This window comes from Perognathus longimembris, chromosome 2 (genome assembly GCF_023159225.1).
Source record: "Perognathus longimembris pacificus isolate PPM17 chromosome 2, ASM2315922v1, whole genome shotgun sequence".
NCBI classification, from domain to species: Eukaryota; Metazoa; Chordata; class Mammalia; order Rodentia; family Heteromyidae; genus Perognathus; species Perognathus longimembris.
In genome coordinates this window covers 23,420,405-23,438,581 of record NC_063162.1, presented here as the reverse complement: position 1 = coordinate 23,438,581, position 18,177 = coordinate 23,420,405, and the positions used below count along the sequence as shown (strand labels likewise).

Here is an 18,177-nt window from a genome sequence, read left to right as displayed (position 1 = left end):
TTGGGACCAAGCTTTTAATACATGGACCTTCTGGGAACATTCTAAATCCAAACTTGCATAACCTAAGATAGTCCTGGTACTTTCCCAAGCAACTGCCCCTATGGACCACCCACCCACCAGAGTTTGGTCCCACTGGTGGTCTTTCTTTGCTACCATAGATCCCAGACAAACATTCTGTATTTGAAATTCTCATTTTATAGTTCCCATTTAGCAGAAGCTCTGAGGTATATATTATGTTTCTACCTTAATCACCCTGCAAAGTATGCTAAAACACAACTTTTTGTTATGATCCACAACTATAGACACTCACACCTAGAAAGCCAAAGGCTAGCTACATTGCATCGCTTTGGGGAGGGGTATGAAGACTTTTTCTGCTGCTTCACCTTAAATAAGAACAATTTTGGAGAATATTTAAAATTCTCACCAGTAAACACCGAGTCAAATATTGAGGAAAACGTGCAATGTATGGTAGAGAGGTGATGCAGGGACATGGCCACAGACAACCCACCATTCACTGCAGGACCAGAGCTGCAAGTGAACTCATTAGCCGAAAGTCATGACAGTTAGTGTTGGCAACTACCACCACTTCAGGCTGTTTTCAATCTTTATCCCTGGCAGTAGACAGCATATGTCAGTGTGGGGTCAAGACAAAAAATTTCTAGGCTGACTGATGAAAATGATTGTTTTAATTTCCTTCAACTTTAAAAACTTCCCAGAATTGTGATAACTCTGAAAAAATTGAGGGAAATTCATTTAATCTTTAGAACTGTAATGACTTTTTTTTTAAAGAGGCCTTTGGGACATTATTCAATAATCTTCCATTTTCCATTAGCTCATGCACTCCATTCAATATTTAGTATGTTACTGGTAACACTGAGAAAAGGCAAATACAAAAATAATTAAGACAGTTGCTACTCATCAGGAGCTCATGGGAAACATAATACAGTTAAATAGCTAAATATGAGGTCTGTTTGATCAAACTTATTAATCAACTGTAATAAATAAAAATGAAGTAAAACATCTGAAACATGAACTTACCCAAGAGTTGCCATTTTCTGAGTGAACTGTTTGGAGTTAGATCATACTGCCCTCTGCTGTCTGTTATTAGCTAAGGATCAACTGGGTATGAGAGTCTGAAGGTGATGGTATAGGAACCTGTCAGATGACTACAATCTATCTAGAGGGGATAATAACCTACAGTCATACAAACAAATCAACATAGCATCTTAAACAAGATAGGGAGGGTGGGTGGAAGTTTGACAGTTTGGTAAGAAACTGTATGTACATGAGGCATGTGAGGAACATAAAATCTGGCCAAACCCCTGCTCCCAGAGGTTGGGATTCATTGGTGTGGGGCTTTGAGATTTTTTTGTCCTGTACTGGTAATGGGACTTTAACACAGGCCTTGAAATCTCCCTTGGCTTTTTCTTTCAAGGCTGGCATTCTATCACTTGAGTTACACCTCAGCATTTGGCTGATTAGTTGGAGATTTGTCTGCCAAAGATGGTTTCAGACTGAAGTGTGATCCTCAAAGCTCGGTCTCCTGAGCAGCTAGGATTACAGATGTGAGTTACTAGTGCCAGACTAGGCAATGTGGTTTTTAAAAAGATCTTAGTATGAGAAAAGTTGGGACCTGCGCCTAAGCTTCAGCCTACTTACCAGGGTCTGGAATTTCTGGAAAATAAATGACAACTGGCTACCTTGGTTTTGCTAAGAACATCTGAGAATGGTATAAGAGAGGTCACACTAAAACATTCAGCATATTGTAGTAGAAAAGGAAATGATACCATCTAGTTCAAAAATTGCTAATGGGAAGCCTCAGGTCATAGATGGCTACTACACATTAAGTGGGCCTGACATAAAAAAGCTTGACTTTCCAACAGTTAATAAGTCTAGATTTCACTTTTTTAAAAAATCTAGACAGTCTAAGGATGCTGGAAGTTAGCACAAGGCCAGCACTCAGTCGGCTTACTGGCTGGTTTGGCTCCTGAGCTGGGGCAACTGCTCTCCAGTCTGTCACTCTCCACAGTTAATGCCAGTGGTCAGTACTTGGGAGCACAAGGATACAGAAGTCATACATATAACTAAGATCTTACTAATATTAAAAGCACCAAAACATAGCCTATTAAGCAGCAGCAAATATTAGACATTGCTTTTTATACATGAAACCTGATTGTCAACATAAAAAATTAACAGATTTAGAAAGGAACCTTCAGTGTAACCATACTTAATAACACTCTTGATTCAGTGACCATCTCAAAACAGGCAAAGAGTTTTAAGTAAGTTGGCCAATTTGGAAACCACTTGGCATGCCAAGGTCATTGTAGAAAACGCCAAGTCCTTGAGCTCTCTGATGTGTTCTCGAAGCACAGTTTCAGTCTTGGGAAGCTGATCTTCTGAGAATTATTTTGGGACTCTTCTGAGTTCGTTCATGAGCCAAAGGGCACCACTAAGCAAAGCCAGGGAGCCTGACTGGTGAGTGGCGGCCAAAGGAGTTGGAACATACATCAGCAGAGTGCTAATTCCCAAGGCTGCCTGTTACCAAGGAAAGTAAGCAAGAGAAAAAGTAGTCATCACAAATTCACACTGAAAATGAGTGCACATAAATAGCCAGATAAACCTCCACCAGCGTGTGTGCACGCACATACACACATTAAGTATACTTAGAATGAATGAAATCTGAGCAGAATGTATAAACCTAAAATGTCCCTTAATTATCCTCTCCCCCATTCCAGTTTCCCAAAGATTTTTACTGTTACCAGTTTCTACACACTTGCAATTTTGAATATGTTTACAGAGATGACACAAATTTTATTCTATTAAAAATACACTGTTGCTGGGTGCCAGTGGCTCACACCTATAATCCTAGCCACTCTGGAGGCTGAGATCTGAGGATCAAGGTTCAGAGCCAGCCAGGCAGAATATTGTATTGATAGTCTCATTATTAATCTTTTAACCTATTATAATACCAACTTTATTTTGGGCTATCCTCAGGCCAAAGAAAAGGGCTTATACCTTTGTATATGCCAAAGCCAGCAAGACTTTTATACCCAATTAACCACCAGAAAACTGCAAGTGGCCCTGTGGCCCAGCAAGGTAGAGTGGTAGCCTTGTGCGAAAAAGCTCAGAGATGTGTCCAGGCCCTGAGTTCCAGCCCCGTGACCAACAACAACAAAAAATAAAATACATTATTCTTTGGCTGGACACCAGTGGCTCACACCTATAATCTTAGTTATTCAGGAGGATGAGATCTAAGGACTGGCTTGGAAGCTAGCCCATGCAGGCAAGTCCATGAGATTTTTGTTGTTGTTGTTGGTCATGGAGCTTGAACCCAGGACCTGGGTGCTATCTCTGAGCTTTTTTTGCTTAAGGCTGGTGCTCTACCATTTTGAGCCACAGCTTCCACTTCCAGTTTTCCAGTGATTAATTAGAGATGAGTCTCACAGACTTTCTTACCTGGTTGGCTTCGAATCATAATCCTTGGATCTTAGCCTTCTGATTGGCTAGGATTACAGGCATGAGTCACCAGGGCCCAGGAGTCTAATGAGAGTCTTATCTCCAATTAACCAGCAAAAAGCTGGAATACAGCCATGGCTCAAGTGGTAGAGTATGAGCCTTGAGCAATAAAGCTCAGAGACAGTGCCCAGGACCTGAGTTCAAGCCCCAGGTCTGGCATGTGTAAACACACACACACACACCTGTTCCTTAAAGTCTTACTATTTTAAACTGCTGTTTAAAGTTGTTAAGTATTTCGATTGTTTCCAGATTTTCACCATCACAATCCTATAATGAGTTTCGTTACACAAAGCTTTTTGTCTATTAGCATATTTTTAAGGCAGATATTAATAAGCCAGTTTTCTGGGTCAAAGGATTACCTGGTTATTATTATGAATGATACTGCCACATTACCCTGAGAAAAGTGATACAAATTCATGCTCTTACCAAGAGCATGAGGTATCAATATTTGAAGGCATCCATTTTCCTGTATCCATCCCAATGCCTGTTTATCTTCCATCATTTTTTCCTCCTTTATTTCTTCCAAAATTGACAGGCTCAAAATGGTGCTTTTAATTCACTTCTCCGATCATGAAGCATCATGAGTGATGCTAAAAAGCTATTCATGTTTATTGGCCATTCATCATTCCTTGTGAGAATACTATATTGATATTCTCATTATTAATCTTTTTAAAAACCAACTTTATTTTGGGTTATCCTCAGGCCAAAGAAAAGGGCTTATACCTGTGTATATGCCAAAGCCAGCAGGGTTATCGCTGCCATCTTGGTCCTTCGAGGAAGGGGGATTCTTCGGGAGAGGAAGTAGAGCACTGTAATGGCAGTGACTGAAGTGATTCCCTGGAGGGAAAAAAAGACTTATATGTGCTATGTTTTTCTCACTTTATATGTCAAGAACCTAGCTACTGGTTCCATCTACCATCTCTCCTCCAGAACCACTGAGCAACTCTAAGTACTTGCTGTGCTAGTCACAGATAACCACCCTGTAGTCCCACCCCAATTACTTCTCAGTTGAATCCACAGTCCTCTTCTGCTTAAAATGGTAGAGTTATCTAGGGCTCCACCTAAGTTTTTGTGTGTTCTCCACACACACTGTCAGTAATCTCATCTACCTTCAAATGTGGCTATCCCAGGTATGGTCCTTATTTTGTAAATCATTTGCACCCTCATCCCTAATTTTATAACAACACAAGGTAATGTGTCCTTGTCCCAGCCCCCTCTGGACCTCTCTGGATGTACCGTCATCACCTCATCTCAACATGTCTTGCTCTAATATCATCTTTTAGTCTCTAGCTCAAAACGCATGCTGGTGATCTCATTTCTGTTAGGAGTGTTTTAAGAATGACAGGAGAAATGTTAGGATCCCCTTTGATATTTCTTTACCTTTATTCTTAACAGCCAATCTTAGTTTTCTGTTCCTTTAAAACCTCTCAGATTGACTGTCATCTCAAATCCATCCCCCAACATGCAGCCTTGCCCCTCTCACTCTGCTCTGCCTCACTACATAGCACCACTGCTTTTCCAGGCTTCTGTGCTACACCAGTTCATCATGCCCAGGCTATCCAGCCAATCTTAACATGGACCACAGCCCCTCAATACCTATCAACCTAAACTGAGAAGTATTGATGAAGTCCCTGCTCCTTGGAGCTCTTTGATAATTATCTGATTGGCAGCCAGGCCTCTGCACTCTTCTCTACTCAATCCCCTTTCTGTTTAGAAGACAATCTAGATAGAGGATAATCTAGAAGGAAGTTATTTCTGGCCATCTGGTAAAAGGCATATTTAAACTTTCAGAAGCTGGCATTATCCTGAAAGCCAGGTGTGAGGAATAAGGACAAAGACATTACCAGATCAGAAAAGTGGCCCTAGAATTTCTTCCAAGGTAGAACAGGAAACACAGTTGCTGCTCTGCTGTCTTTCACTGACCCTCCACACTTGGGTAAGGCCCTTCATGCCCAGCAGCAGGACAACCAGCCAAACTTACCAGAACCCGGTGATCAAACTGAACCATGGTGGGATTCTCAAAAACATTCCTCAGGATGGGGGAGAAGGTAAAGAGATCTTCTGGAATCCAAGATTCTCCCATTTTGGGGAAGGAGTTGTAAACAAGTCCAGCATCTAGCCCTGCCACAAAAGCCCCTGTATGTCAAGATAAATGGAAGACAGGAAGGGCCAAATATTAGTTTTGAACACAGAAAAAGCTATTATTCCAGAGTTAGACAAAGAGACCAGGTAGAGAATAATAAAAAAATGTGTAGTAAGGATTCTCAAATGTGGAATATATATCACCATCACGTTAGGAACTTAAACATCTCTGACTCCTTCACCTGCTCCCACCCCAATATTTTTGCTTAGAGAGGTAGACTAGAGGCTCTGGAGGGAGAGGCATATTAGTGTAGAAGGGAGAAAAGAAAATGATTATGATGTCTTCTCCACCCTTCACAGACTCATGCTCATTTATTTTGGAAATTCTACGCATCTGCAAGATTTACTCCCTACTTCTTCAGGTGTCTACTCACATGTCACTTTACCAAAGACATCTCCCTGGTGATTTTATATAAAATGGCAGGTACAGGTAGGCAGTGGTGGCTCATAACAGTAATATTAGCTACCCAGGAGGTTGAGATCCAGAGGACCTTGATTCAAGGTGAGGCAGAAACTCCACATCCAAAATAACCAGCAAAAAGGTGGACTTAGAGAAGGGGCTTATGGGTATAGCACCAGCTACACAAGCAAACAAGTACAAGGCTCCAAGTTCAAATCCCAGTGCCAGCAAAAAACAGAAAATAGCACTTGCCTACCCTACCTCTGACTAGTCCCTGACCTTGCTTTATTTTTTTTCATAGCACTAAATATCACCTGACACATTTGCATTTGTGTGTGTGTATGTGTGCGCACGCATTATCTCTCTTCCCTAAGTGCTCAATAAATATTGGTTGAATAAGCAAAGAAATTAGGAGAAAAGAAAATTTTAGAAACAAAATTCTGGATAAACACATAGAGTAGAGAAGGCAGTCAACTAATGGATGACTCATCCATTATTTATGGTCAAAAAGGATTCAGAGAAATTTGGATCACATTCCTCATTTTGTTGAGTAGCTCCTATAATGACAAAATTCATGCTCTTTTAGTAATAAAAAGAAAAGGAGGGGGGAAGAAAGGTGTCTTGTTGGTATGAATCAATATTATTTTCATTCTTGAGCAGAATTTTCCAAAAGAAGTTTCAATGATAATAGAAGTATTCTTTATCTTGTTCCATCCAGTATGGGTGTCAAGAGCCACACGTGCCTGCTGAGCACTCAAAATGAGGTGTGATGTAAGAACAAAATTCCAATTTTTATTTACTATTAATTAAATGAATCGTAAGCGTTGTTTTTTTTTTTAATAAATAGGGTTTGCAGGTACCTTTTGGTATCCTGACTGGCAATCTTTTTCTTTCTGTCTTTCCTTATTTTCTTTCTTTCTCTCTCTTTCTTTCTCTTTTCTTTTTCCTTCCTTCCTTCCTCCCTCCCTCTCTCTCTCTTCCTGTCTTTCTTTCTTTCTTCCTTCCTTCCTTCCTTCCTTCCTTCCTTCCTTCCTTCCTTCCTTCCTTCCTTCCTTCCTTCCTTTCTTTCTTTTCTTTCTTTCTTTCTTTCTTTCTTTCTTTCTTTCTTTCTTTCTTTCTTTCTTTCTTTCTTTCTTTCTTTCTTTCTTTTTTGTCAGTCCTGTGGCTTGAACCCAGGGCCTGGGCACTGTCTCTGAGGTTCTTTTGCTTAAGGCCAGCACTCTACCACTTGAGCCACAGTACCACTTCTGGCTTTTTCTGTTTATGTGGTACTGAGGAATCGAACCCAGGGCTTCATGCATGCTAGCCAAGCACTCTACCACTAAGCCACGTTCCCAGCTTGAATCTTAAGTTTTAATCATATAGGGGAACTGCACTTGTACAGGTGTAAGTAAGTTCTAGACAATGGAGGAACCTGTACTGGTCTCTCTGCTGCAATGAGCCCTTCCTCCACCTCTGCCCACCTTTGTGAGCAGACCTTTTCTGTGTGACACATCTTGGTGTAATGTCATAATGTTTCTGTAATACTAACCGTGAGCACTTATATAGCCTTTGCTAAATGCCAGGTACTGGCCTGAGCACGTCATACATGTTACTCATACTATAGTCATCATATCCATTTTGTATATCAGATCACTCAGAGGTTCCATAGCTTGGCAACTACAAACTTGCCACAACTTGCAGCTCACAGGTATAGAGGGAAATAGAAAGATGAAGAAGGAAGGACAAAGCATGTGACAAGAAAAGGAGAGCAGGCCATCTCTTATAAGAGGAGTCCTACCTGAGAGAGCTGTAAGAAACACCAGACCTGCTGTTCCACCAGCAAATCGTCTCAACCATAGGAGTTGGCGGGTTTCAGGCAACTAAATTAGAAAACAACAACAAAAACCCAAAACACTCAAGTAAGCTATATTGCTAGAACTAAGAGGCAGCAAGATCACCAAAGAAAAACCCAAGTGATACTTTAAGACTAGATCTTTTCTGGCCTCCAGACAAAGCTAAGTACACTCAGCAGATACCGTGTTAATGCACTTCATGTTTCATTTTACTTTTTTTCCCTATATGTCTTTCCTGCTAACCTATGAGTTTTGTGAGGGCACAAACTGCTATTTATTTTGGTAACTCATAGTCATCTAAGGCTTAATATGAAGGTACTCAAACATGTATGCATTTTTTGATAACTGAAAGGTGTAGGAACAAGGGTTACTAATATGTGGCATGTCTATTATGACAATGTTTCATCCATCTGGCTTTCCCATAATATGATTGCCAAGTTAACATCTCCAGTCCTTACTAGAAAAGTCACACCTGTTATACCAAATACCTATTGATTGATACCATTTTAGAATGCTATGTCAGCTCAGTGCCAGAGGCTCATGCCTATAATCTTAGCTACTATGGAGTCTAAGAATGGAGAAATCAAGGTTTGAGGCAAGCCCAGGCAGAAAAATTCTTGAGATCCCTTCTTAACCTACAGCTGGATTTGCCAATGTTACATGGGAAGCAGAGAGTGGAAGGATCTTAGGCCAGGCTGGACAGGAAGCAAGATCCTATCTCAAAAATAACCAGTAAAAAACAACGATGGAGTCATGACTTTGTAGTAGAGCACTTAGCTAGTCCATATAAGGTTCTGAGTTTAAAGCCCAGTACTTAAAAATTCATCTCCATGATTTAATACCTAATTACCAGTATTTAAGTTTTTGAGACAAGGCCTTGAACTTGTGATCCTCCTACCTCTACATCCTCAGTGATTGGATTAAAGCATGTGACACTATGCCTGGCTTAAATTATGAGTGTTTTTGCAGTGAGTTGTTTTTGCAGTGCTTAGAATTAAACTCAGGGCCTATACAAGCTAAACAAGTGCTAGAACACTGAACTATATATAGCTAGCTCACTAGTGATCCATAGTGGTGTGGTATCTTGACACCTCTATTATAAACGAGGGCTTCAGAAAAAGTTCTCTCTTGCTATTAAAGCATAAAAGTCATAGTTTCCTAAAGGAAAATCAGGTTTATTATAGTGTGAGACTTGAATGGTAAGTCCCCTCTCAATGTACAACACAGCATGACCCATATATAACACCATAATTTCAGATTTTGCCCTTGTTCTGGTCTTCCTTGCCTCACCTACCTTCTGAGAACCAGAACTTCCATCCCCCTGTCAGCATGTGTGCAAATGTGCTAACAATCCAGACTGACTTTTACCTTGTGCTGAGGAAGTAGCAGTGACAGCGAGGTCCACAAGCTAGCACAATAAAGAACCAGGGCCGATCCCAGATGGGCAGCAAGGCGGTACTGACTGACCCGAGGGATGTCATAAGAATCTGGCTTTTCTTCCAATCCACTTTTCACCATGTACCACCCTAACAGACCCTAGAATTCCAAAGAGAAGGGGCACACAAAGCCAAGACTAGTTTCACAGAGGGAGTATGTCACTGATCAGCAGTATACTCTACGACCTTCCCCACATACCCAGGGTCCCAAGGCTCAGAATCTCTCCACAGTTCTTCACCAGCACCATTAGCACAATACAACTATTTACATTCATGTTTTACTGAAGTATAGTCCAAACATATAAAAGTACAAAGAAGTTTACTCACATGAAAAACCTTACAAATACTTGATATAATTTAGTATTATATAAGCCAGTGAAACATAATAAAAAGAGTCGATTCTATAAAAAACAGGTTGCATGCTTTAGAAAAGCTAACTAAAGACAACTGCTTAAAAACAATCACTGCTGCTGAGTGTGGTGGCTCAAGCCTGTAATCCTGGCTACTTGGGAGGTGGAGATGGGATTGCAACTTGAGGCCAGCCTGGGTATAAAAAGTTGGAGACTCCATCTCAACTAATGGCTGGGTGTGGTGCTGTGTGTCTGTCATCCCAAGTTACAGTGGATGCGCAGTGGCTGAGTATATTGGCATGCCTCTGTCATCCCAGCAAGAAAGGGAAGCACAAACAGGAAGATCACAGTCCTAGCCAGTCTGGACAAAAAAGTAGGCCCTATCTCAAAAGTGGTTAACAGAGTGGTTCAATTGGTAGGGCATCTGCCTAGTTAGTATTGTTGTGCAAAGTCACAAGACAACCACCAAGAAGGCCACCGAGACTCAGACGTTCCGAAATGCAAAAGCAAGGCAAGGCTTTATTCAAGCGAGCTGCAACTCGGGCCTTGTCCTACCCACCAACACAGCGGAGGTTAGGAGGGAGCCCCGAGCTGTGATTACACAGGGCTTATAAAGGCAAAAAACAAAGTTACAACAATCAGGTGTTCAAGCAAGCAAGATTAGGACACAGGTACAAATCTGATTGGCTCAGGGCTCGAGGCATTCTGGGGTCAGTCAGAGTTAAGCATTCCCAGCGGTTAGAGTTCTAGACCTACTGGGCCCTAATGGGCTTGTCCTGGGTTTGCTCACAGGGCCTGCTTATCTCAGGTTCGTGTGGTAAAGTGGGGTTCGTGGTAAAGTGGGGCCTGACTTCAAAGTCTGGCACTTCAGTATGAGGCCTTAAAAGTTCAACCCCAGTACTGACAAAAAACAAAACAAAGATTCTTGTCAAGTTAGATGAGATAAGATAATCACAAAGGTTTGGGGGAAGTCACACAAATCTGAAAGGCTCTACATACAGATTGTTTTGTAAATGTCTAAGTTCTTGCTCTTCTTTAAGGAAAATTTAACTGGAAATCATAGTTGATGTGAATTCAACAGACATAAAGTTAAATTCCAAACTTATATGCAAAGAATAATTAAAAGAGGGAAAAGTCAATAATGAAAGCATATATTTAGGTTTAGAAGTGTACGGTATCATACTTTATGAATCTGTTTTAATTGGCTTTTTCAATTAACCAAACAGTATCAGTCCAAATCATATCAGATAAGGCAGATTTTTTTTTTTTTTTGCCAGTCCTGGGGCTTGAACTCAGAGCCCAAGCACTGTACTTGGCTTCCTTTTGCTCAAGGCTAGCATTCTACCAGAGCCACAGCACCACTTTGGCTTTTTCTGTGTATGTGGTGCTGAGGAATCGAACCCAGGGTTTCATGAATTCTAGGCAAGCACTCTACCGCTAAGCCACATTCCCAGCCCAAGATAGAGTTGTTGTTGTTTTTTGTTTTTTGACCAGTCCTGGGCCTTGAACTCAGGGCCTGAGCACTGTCCCTGGCTTCCTTTTGCTCAAGGCTAGCACTCTGCCACTTGAGTCACAGCGCCACTTCTGGCCATTTTCTGTATATGTGGTGCTGGGGAATTGAACCCAGGGCCTCATGTACACGAGGCAAGCTCTCTTGCCACTAGGCCATATCCCCAGCCTATTTTTTTTTTTTTTTTACTTCCACCTTCTGACAGAACCAGGTCAAAGAGATAACATTTTCCCACTTCTAAATATATGCTTCTCAGAAAATCTGTCTGGACATTTCCTCACCCTTTCAAGATTACTTTGGCTGTTCTAATTACCTTAGTTTCATCTGCATGAGACATTGGAAGGCAAATGTGTTGACACTGTGAATCACTGTTATTTTCTTCCTCACATAATGCTATCTGACATCTTAAATCTCCTCAAAACTCCCTGGACAAATATTAATGTTTATTAATTCTATAATATTAACTTTCATTTTCTTCCATGTAATTAATGCCTCCTAGTTACTACTAGGCTTTTATTAGTGTTTAATGTTTTACTCTTTCTATTGTCTCTTTAATTCCTCCTAACTGGTTCGTCTTACCAGTTCTCTGTTAACTAGCTTCCTTGAGATCAAATTGAGTTCATTTTGGGGGCTCTGATACATTCCCCTGAGGATCTTTATTGTTTGACCCATATACTTCTAGGTATCTTCTTTCATAAGTCCTTTTCTTGGCTCTTTATCTCCATTTCTTTTAAATGTTAATTGTTATGATAAAGGTGATATACAGAGCAGTTTACCTCTGCTTTTAATGTGGGAGTCTTTCAAAGCTCTTTTTCTTAAAAGTTCAGCTTACTTGATTTTAAGTGCTATTTATACTATCAGTTCCATCTATATTCTAAGATCTTTCATTTCACAAAATTCTTCTTTCTTTTGGAGTTTTCCTATTTGCCTCTGTAGCCATTCAAGTAGCCTTGTATACAGCAGGAAAGTTAGAAAAAAGGAGGAGAACCAGGAAGAGAATTATAAGGGGAAATAAACTCTACTTGCAGCACATGAGAATGTATTTATTCAGTTCTTACTCATTCTAGGCACTCAGTGGTTTACATGCATTATCCCATTGAATATCCACACAATCGTTAAGTGATAGGGCACTATTATTACCCCTATTTACAAGTAAGGAATTCATAATTTACAGAAATCAGATACCTGTGGTCCTACTAGGTGGTAGAGCTAGGGCTTGAAGCCAAGTCTATAACACTAAAATGCATTCACTTACTCATTGTCAGAGTGTCTCACAGATGACTTCCTCAAAAATAATGCCAACTAGGTTGCTCCTAGAGCACCTGTGGTTTCCTAACTTGGAGTAGATCTTACCTGGAAGCACACGAGGCTACAGAGGGCAAGAACACGTCCTTTCATGCCATGGCTGAGCCAGCCCTTTCTCCAAAAGTAGGCAGCAGGCAGGATGTATGCAAGGCCTACAACTCGACCCCACATTCGGTGTGAGTACTCCATGTACCAGATGAATTTGAATTCTGCCAGTGTCATATCATGATTCAAGCTGGGTGGAAATGGGAAGTCAAAAGTGAAAAAAGAAAAAATATCCACCAATTGTTATTTCCCTATGGAATGCAGAAACATTCTTAGCTGTGAGCTTGGTAGGCCTGCTCTCTATCTGCAAACTCAGGATGCAAATAGACTAGGCAACTCACTAAATGTAACTGAACCAAATAAAGGGGTTTAAGTAAGCAAAAGAATGAATCGGGCTAATGAGATGTTTACCTGATTTCTCCCCCTAATACTTACATTTTAAATTCTGGAAATTGTTGGTATTTTTGGAATTCTGCTTCCCATTCTTCTTGGCTTGTAGGTGGCTTCATTTCCTTTATTAAATGCCAGTCTACCATTGAGAGGCCAGACTCTGTCAGTCTTAAGGGAGGAAATAATATGATTTTGGATTTATGAATAGTTTGTAGCAACAAGTAGATAGGAATTTAACCCCACTAAAGACATTATTTCGTGGGTTTTTTTTTTTTTTTGGCAAATTTCTCTCTTAGTGCATGGAATTTTGTAAGAAACAGCTGCTATCAGGTACAAATTTCTCTTCCTTCCTTCCTTTTCTTGTTTGTTTTTGCAGTATTGGTGCTGGGATCAAACTCAGGGCTTTGTACATGCTAAGCCAATGCTCTACCACTGAGCTACACTCCCAGTTTCTAGCCCTTATTGCTTTACTCTTCTATTCTCTCAATCCTTTCATTTTCTAACTCTCCTCACTTAATTATTTACTTATTTATTCTGAGACAGGATCTTGCTCTCCTCAAACTTATCCCTCCTGTATGCTAGAATTAGAGGTGTGTGCGATTGCTTATGGCTCCTCCTTGATTTTTTCCCCCACTGGCATTCAAAAGCAAAACCAACCCTTATACCAAGTAATGCATATTAAATGCATAACCAACATTCTTGGTTTTCTGATGCTAGGTCTTCCATACACTAAGTGCACACAAACTACTAAGCCATACCAGCAGGAACCAACATTCTTTATATGGGAAAAAGAGATTCACATATAGGTTCTTCTGTGAAATTGAAGACAATACAACTGGAATGTGTTTCACTTTCTCATAAAAAATCTTATGTAACACATACAGTAGTTTGAAATAGTTACAGAGACAACTGGAAGAATATACATTTCACTAAAACTAGAAAACAGATTTCACCAAAAGGACTCAGGGGCCAGGTGTGGTCGTATACACCTGTAATTGCAGCTACTTGGGAGAAGGATCAGTATTGCAAAAATGAAGGAAAAAAAGTCAAGATTTCTAAATCAACAGTTAACTTTCAGCCAGAGATAAGAAATATACAAGATGAGTCTGGAAAAAATTTTTTGTCAGTAATGGAGATATCAAAGGGCCCTGATAAGACTTGGAATGTGGCAGGAGAATTCTGGGTTGGTGGCTTTCCTGGCTAGTGAGTTCTAGAGTAGCCTGGATGAGTAGCCAGTCACAAACAACCCTGCCAAAGAGTCATTAAATCCAATTTAAGAAACTTAAGATGGGACAATTTAAGGAAATCATCACCATCACCATCATAATAAAATAAAGCATATCAAACTTAAATTGATAAATTCAAAATATTTAAAATTTAAATTATTTGTCATGGTTTTGGGGTCTTGAAAATTGGAAAATAAAGGCAAAGAATCAAGTTTTTATCCTCTTTTTTGTATAAAAAATATGGTTGTGGGTCATCAATTTGCTGAAGAGGCAACGTTTCTCATTAGTTGAGCTAATAAAGCATTGTAGTTTTGTAAGTAATGAAATAAATGGATCTAGGCAAAAGTTATGGATGGCTGCTGAAATCTCTAATAGACACCAGATGTTCTTAAATGCTCTAATCAACTATGAAGTATTTTGCCTACCCAATGATCAAGCAACTACCCACTTACAGAACTTATAAGGGGACAATCAGCAAATATATGCAATCTAGACTAATGCAATCTCTATGAAATCTAGCAAAATCTAGACTGTAGTCTAGGACTACAGTCCTAGGAAAAATGTTTTATTTTTAAAATGTCTACAATAACAAACACCTGCAAAGGACAGGGTAAAGATGCTAAATCTATGAAGTCTTGTAGAGCTTTTATTTTTGTGCCAGTCCTAGAGCTTGAACTCAGGGCCTGAGTGCTGACCCCTGGACTTCTTTTGCTCAAGCCTAGCACTTTAGCACTTTAAGCCAAAATGCCACTACTGGTTTTCTGGTGGTTAATTGGAGATGAGAGTCTTACAGACTGTCCTTCCTGGGTTGGCTTCAAACTGCAATCCTTAGATCTTAGCCTCCTGAGTAGCTAGGATTACTAGCATGAGCCACCAGTGCCAGGCAAGTCTATAGACTAAGAGACATAAAATATACGTATGGGGTGGCGGCTGGCGAGTGCCGGGACCCCCGACGCTGAGCGCGCCTTTGTCCTCCGGGAACTGCGCCCGGCGGGCCCGCGGCTTCCGCCATGCCACAAAACGAATATATTGAATTACACCGTAAACGCTATGGATATCGTTTGGATTACCATGAGAAAAAAAGAAAGAAAGAAAGCGGAGAGGCTCATGAACGGTCAAAGAAGGCCAAAAAAATGATTGGCCTGAAGGCTAAGCTCTACCACAAACAGCGCCATGCTGAGAAAATACAAATGAAAAAGACCATCAAGATGCATGAAAAGAGAAACGCCAAACAAAAGGATGACGAGAAGACTCCTCAGGGAGCAGTACCTGCCTATCTGCTGGACAGAGAAGGGCAGTTCAGAGCAAAAGTGCTGTCCAACATGATTAAACAAAAACGGAAAGAGAAAGCGGGAAAGTGGGAAGTCCCTCTTCCCAAAGTTCGTGCCCAGGGAGAAACAGAAGTATTAAAAGTTATTTGTACAGGAAAGAGAAAAAAGAAGGCATGGAAGAGGATGGTTACTAAAGTCTGCTTTGTTGGAGATGGCTTTACAAGAAAGCCTCCTAAATATGAAAGGTTCATCAGACCAATGGGCTTATGTTTCAAGAAGGCCCACGTAACACATCCTGAACTGAAAGCCACCTTTTGCCTGCCAATACTTGGTGTGAAAAAGAATCCCTCATCTCCACTTTATACAACTTTGGGTGTCATTACCAAAGGGACAGTCATTGAGGTGAACATGAGTGAGCTGGGCCTAGTGACACAAGGAGGCAAAGTTATTTGGGGTAAATATGCCCAGGTTACCAACAATCCTGAAAATGATGGATGTATAAATGCGGTCTTACTGGTTTGACAGACACCTCATACAAGTAACTCCTTACAATTTTTGAAGACTACAAACCAATCAGGAAAACTACCATCACTGTGTTGTTTCTGAGTGCTATCAAACAGCCTTACTTAGCTGAAATTAAAAAAAAAAAAAAAACTAGTTACTAAATTATAAAAAAATGTATTATAAAAATATATTAAAATGGCCTGTTTTTTACAAATTGGTATTTTGGGGGGAACTGTTAAGAGTTTACATGTTAATAAATTTGAATGATTGAAAAAGCAAAATAAAATAAAATAAAATATACGTATGGACCAATTGTGATGCATTGAACTCATTTGGATTTAACCCAAACAAACTGAGAAAGGTGTAAAACTGAATACTGATTGGAGGGAAACTGTACAGAAACAATGCACAGCTACTAACGAGGGCTTAAACTGAACTTTTTAATAGGCCCTTACTAATAAAACACTAGCCTGTTCTAAGACAGAGCAAGCCATAAGATATACTCTGTCTTTAAAGGCTCAATTTCTCCATCTGTAAAATGAGAGAGCTACCCTAAATGATCTCTAGTCTCTTTCCCTTCAGTCATCCAGAGATTCTGCTGATAACCCAAATATCTAACTTCCTAAGAGCAAATTACTCACCTAGTTATTCCACCAAGAATAACTGCTCCAGCCACAGTTCCACTGCACACAAGGAGCCATCGGCCCACTGCCCGCTCAGCAGCCTTTGAAGGAAGAGGCACTGTACCCTTTCCAGGCTGTAAGGCCACTTCAGTGATGGTGCTGTGTTGCCTTGGCCTCAGAGGGCGCCTAATGCCACAGCTGCAACCACACTGAGGATCAAGACAGAAAATTACCACCGGAGAAACAGAGAAAGGCTGCTACCCATCCTCAACCCCAGTCTGCCTAGGGTGAAGGACCCCCCATATGGTTGCATCTTTACAGCGACTACCCTGTTTAGACGTTTATGTGTTGTGCGCCCATAGTGGGACTCCAACTCAGGGCCAGGGTGCTGTCCCTTACAAGGCTGGCAATCTATGACTAGAGCCACAACTCCACTTCCAACATTTTACTGGCTATTTAGAGACAAGAGTCTCTTGGATTTATCTGCCAGGGTTGGCTTTCAACTGCCATCTTCTAATCTGAGTCTCCCGAACAGCAAGGATTACCAGCTGTGGCTCAGTCACTTTTCTTTTCTGGGCCACTACGTCCACTTTGCACCTCACTTTTCTATCTAGAGCCTGACATCACTCCAGCCCACTCCCACCCTGCCTAATGGTCCTTCCTCTGCATACTCCCCTCCACACACACACACACACACACACACACACACACACACACACACTAGTCCTACAAGGGGTTCTATTTTCTCCCCTGGGTCTTTTAAATGGTGATTTTCTCGAGAACACTTCCTGATAGCTAAGTGCAGTCCTCGGGTTCATAGGTCGCTCATTCGAGGGAGTGTCCAGCTGCCCTCCCGCTCACAGCTCTGAATACAATCTCATGCCTTCAGGTTCACCTGTCTGTTTCTCACTAATCTATGAGCTCTGGCCAGCAGTCGGGTCTCAGCCTGACAAATAATGCTTTCCACTGCAGGATGGTCCCCGTGGGAGCCCTGCGTCCTAACCTATAACATTGAACTTTTTAACCAAAGCTACCATTTTGCCACTTTTAATTAACTGAGTAACTTTAGACAAGCAAATCAAGCCCGGTTTCCTTCTCTGTAGAATGGGACTGCACAGTCGTTTCTGGCTACTTCTGCTTTTGCGCATGTCAAAATATACAAGTGAAAATCACGATGTGCTGAGGGGCTGACGTTTATTAACTTGGTGAATACTCCTTGCCGCTCTATGCAGTATGTCTAGCTATCTCCATTTTACAGGAAAGGACAACTGAGGCACAGAAGGGGAATAACCCACGGCTAACAGCAAGCAGTACGTCTAGATCCGAACTCGGGGGTTCCGGATGCAGGGAAATAACACCGTGCAATGAATGGACGGCCTTCTCACGCCAGCCCGTCTTCCGCGGTCGGAGGCCTCGGCAGTGCGGTACCTGTGCTCTCGGGGCCGCCCTTGGAACCAAGAGCCGGACACACGGATCCCGGACCAAAGCCTTCAAAGGCGGAAGGAGCAGCCGCTGCATCCTGACAAGAGCGCCCTGCGCCGCGCGCGAGCGCAGACACACATACACCAAGCTCCAGAGGCCTCCGCTTCCGAAAAGAAAACCACTTCCGGGCCAGGCGCCGCTT

At 41.3% G+C, this 18,177-nt stretch overlaps 2 protein-coding genes across 5 annotated transcripts in view; one reads left to right on the top strand and one right to left on the bottom strand.

Moving 5' to 3' along the window:
* Positions 1-668: 668 nt before the first annotated feature.
* Positions 669-18,177, bottom strand: part of LOC125346174 (cytochrome c oxidase assembly protein COX15 homolog) — a 34,508-nt gene continuing 16,999 nt past the window's right edge. For 2 of the 4 annotated variants that reach the window (XM_048338494.1, XM_048338496.1), the window contains exons 2-10: positions 17,982-18,100; positions 16,572-16,762; positions 12,975-13,097; positions 12,543-12,729; positions 9,262-9,429; positions 7,839-7,920; positions 5,498-5,652; positions 4,240-4,353; positions 669-2,535 (exon numbers count right to left, since the gene is read on the bottom strand). In XM_048338494.1, the coding sequence (XP_048194451.1) occupies positions 2,404-2,535; positions 4,240-4,353; positions 5,498-5,652; positions 7,839-7,920; positions 9,262-9,429; positions 12,543-12,729; positions 12,975-13,097; positions 16,572-16,762; positions 17,982-18,100 (1,271 nt within the window). In that variant the 3' untranslated portion in view covers positions 669-2,403. Of the gene's footprint in view, positions 2,536-4,239; positions 4,354-5,497; positions 5,653-7,838; positions 7,921-9,261; positions 9,430-12,542; positions 12,730-12,974; positions 13,098-16,571; positions 16,763-17,981; positions 18,135-18,177 lie in introns of those variants that run through there. The other 2 variants (XR_007209878.1, XM_048338495.1) reach the window with 2 other exon arrangements.
* LOC125346176 (ribosome biogenesis protein NSA2 homolog) lies at positions 15,082-16,096 on the top strand. Its single transcript, XM_048338501.1, has one exon. It carries the CDS (start codon positions 15,166-15,168, stop codon positions 15,946-15,948), a length of 783 nt encoding a protein of 260 aa, XP_048194458.1. The 5' UTR covers positions 15,082-15,165; the 3' UTR covers positions 15,949-16,096.

Excerpts from the sequence above, each read along its gene's own strand:
- LOC125346176 (XM_048338501.1), top strand. The coding sequence starts at position 15,166 with ATGCCACAAAACGAATATATTGAATTACACCGTAAACGCTATGGATAT.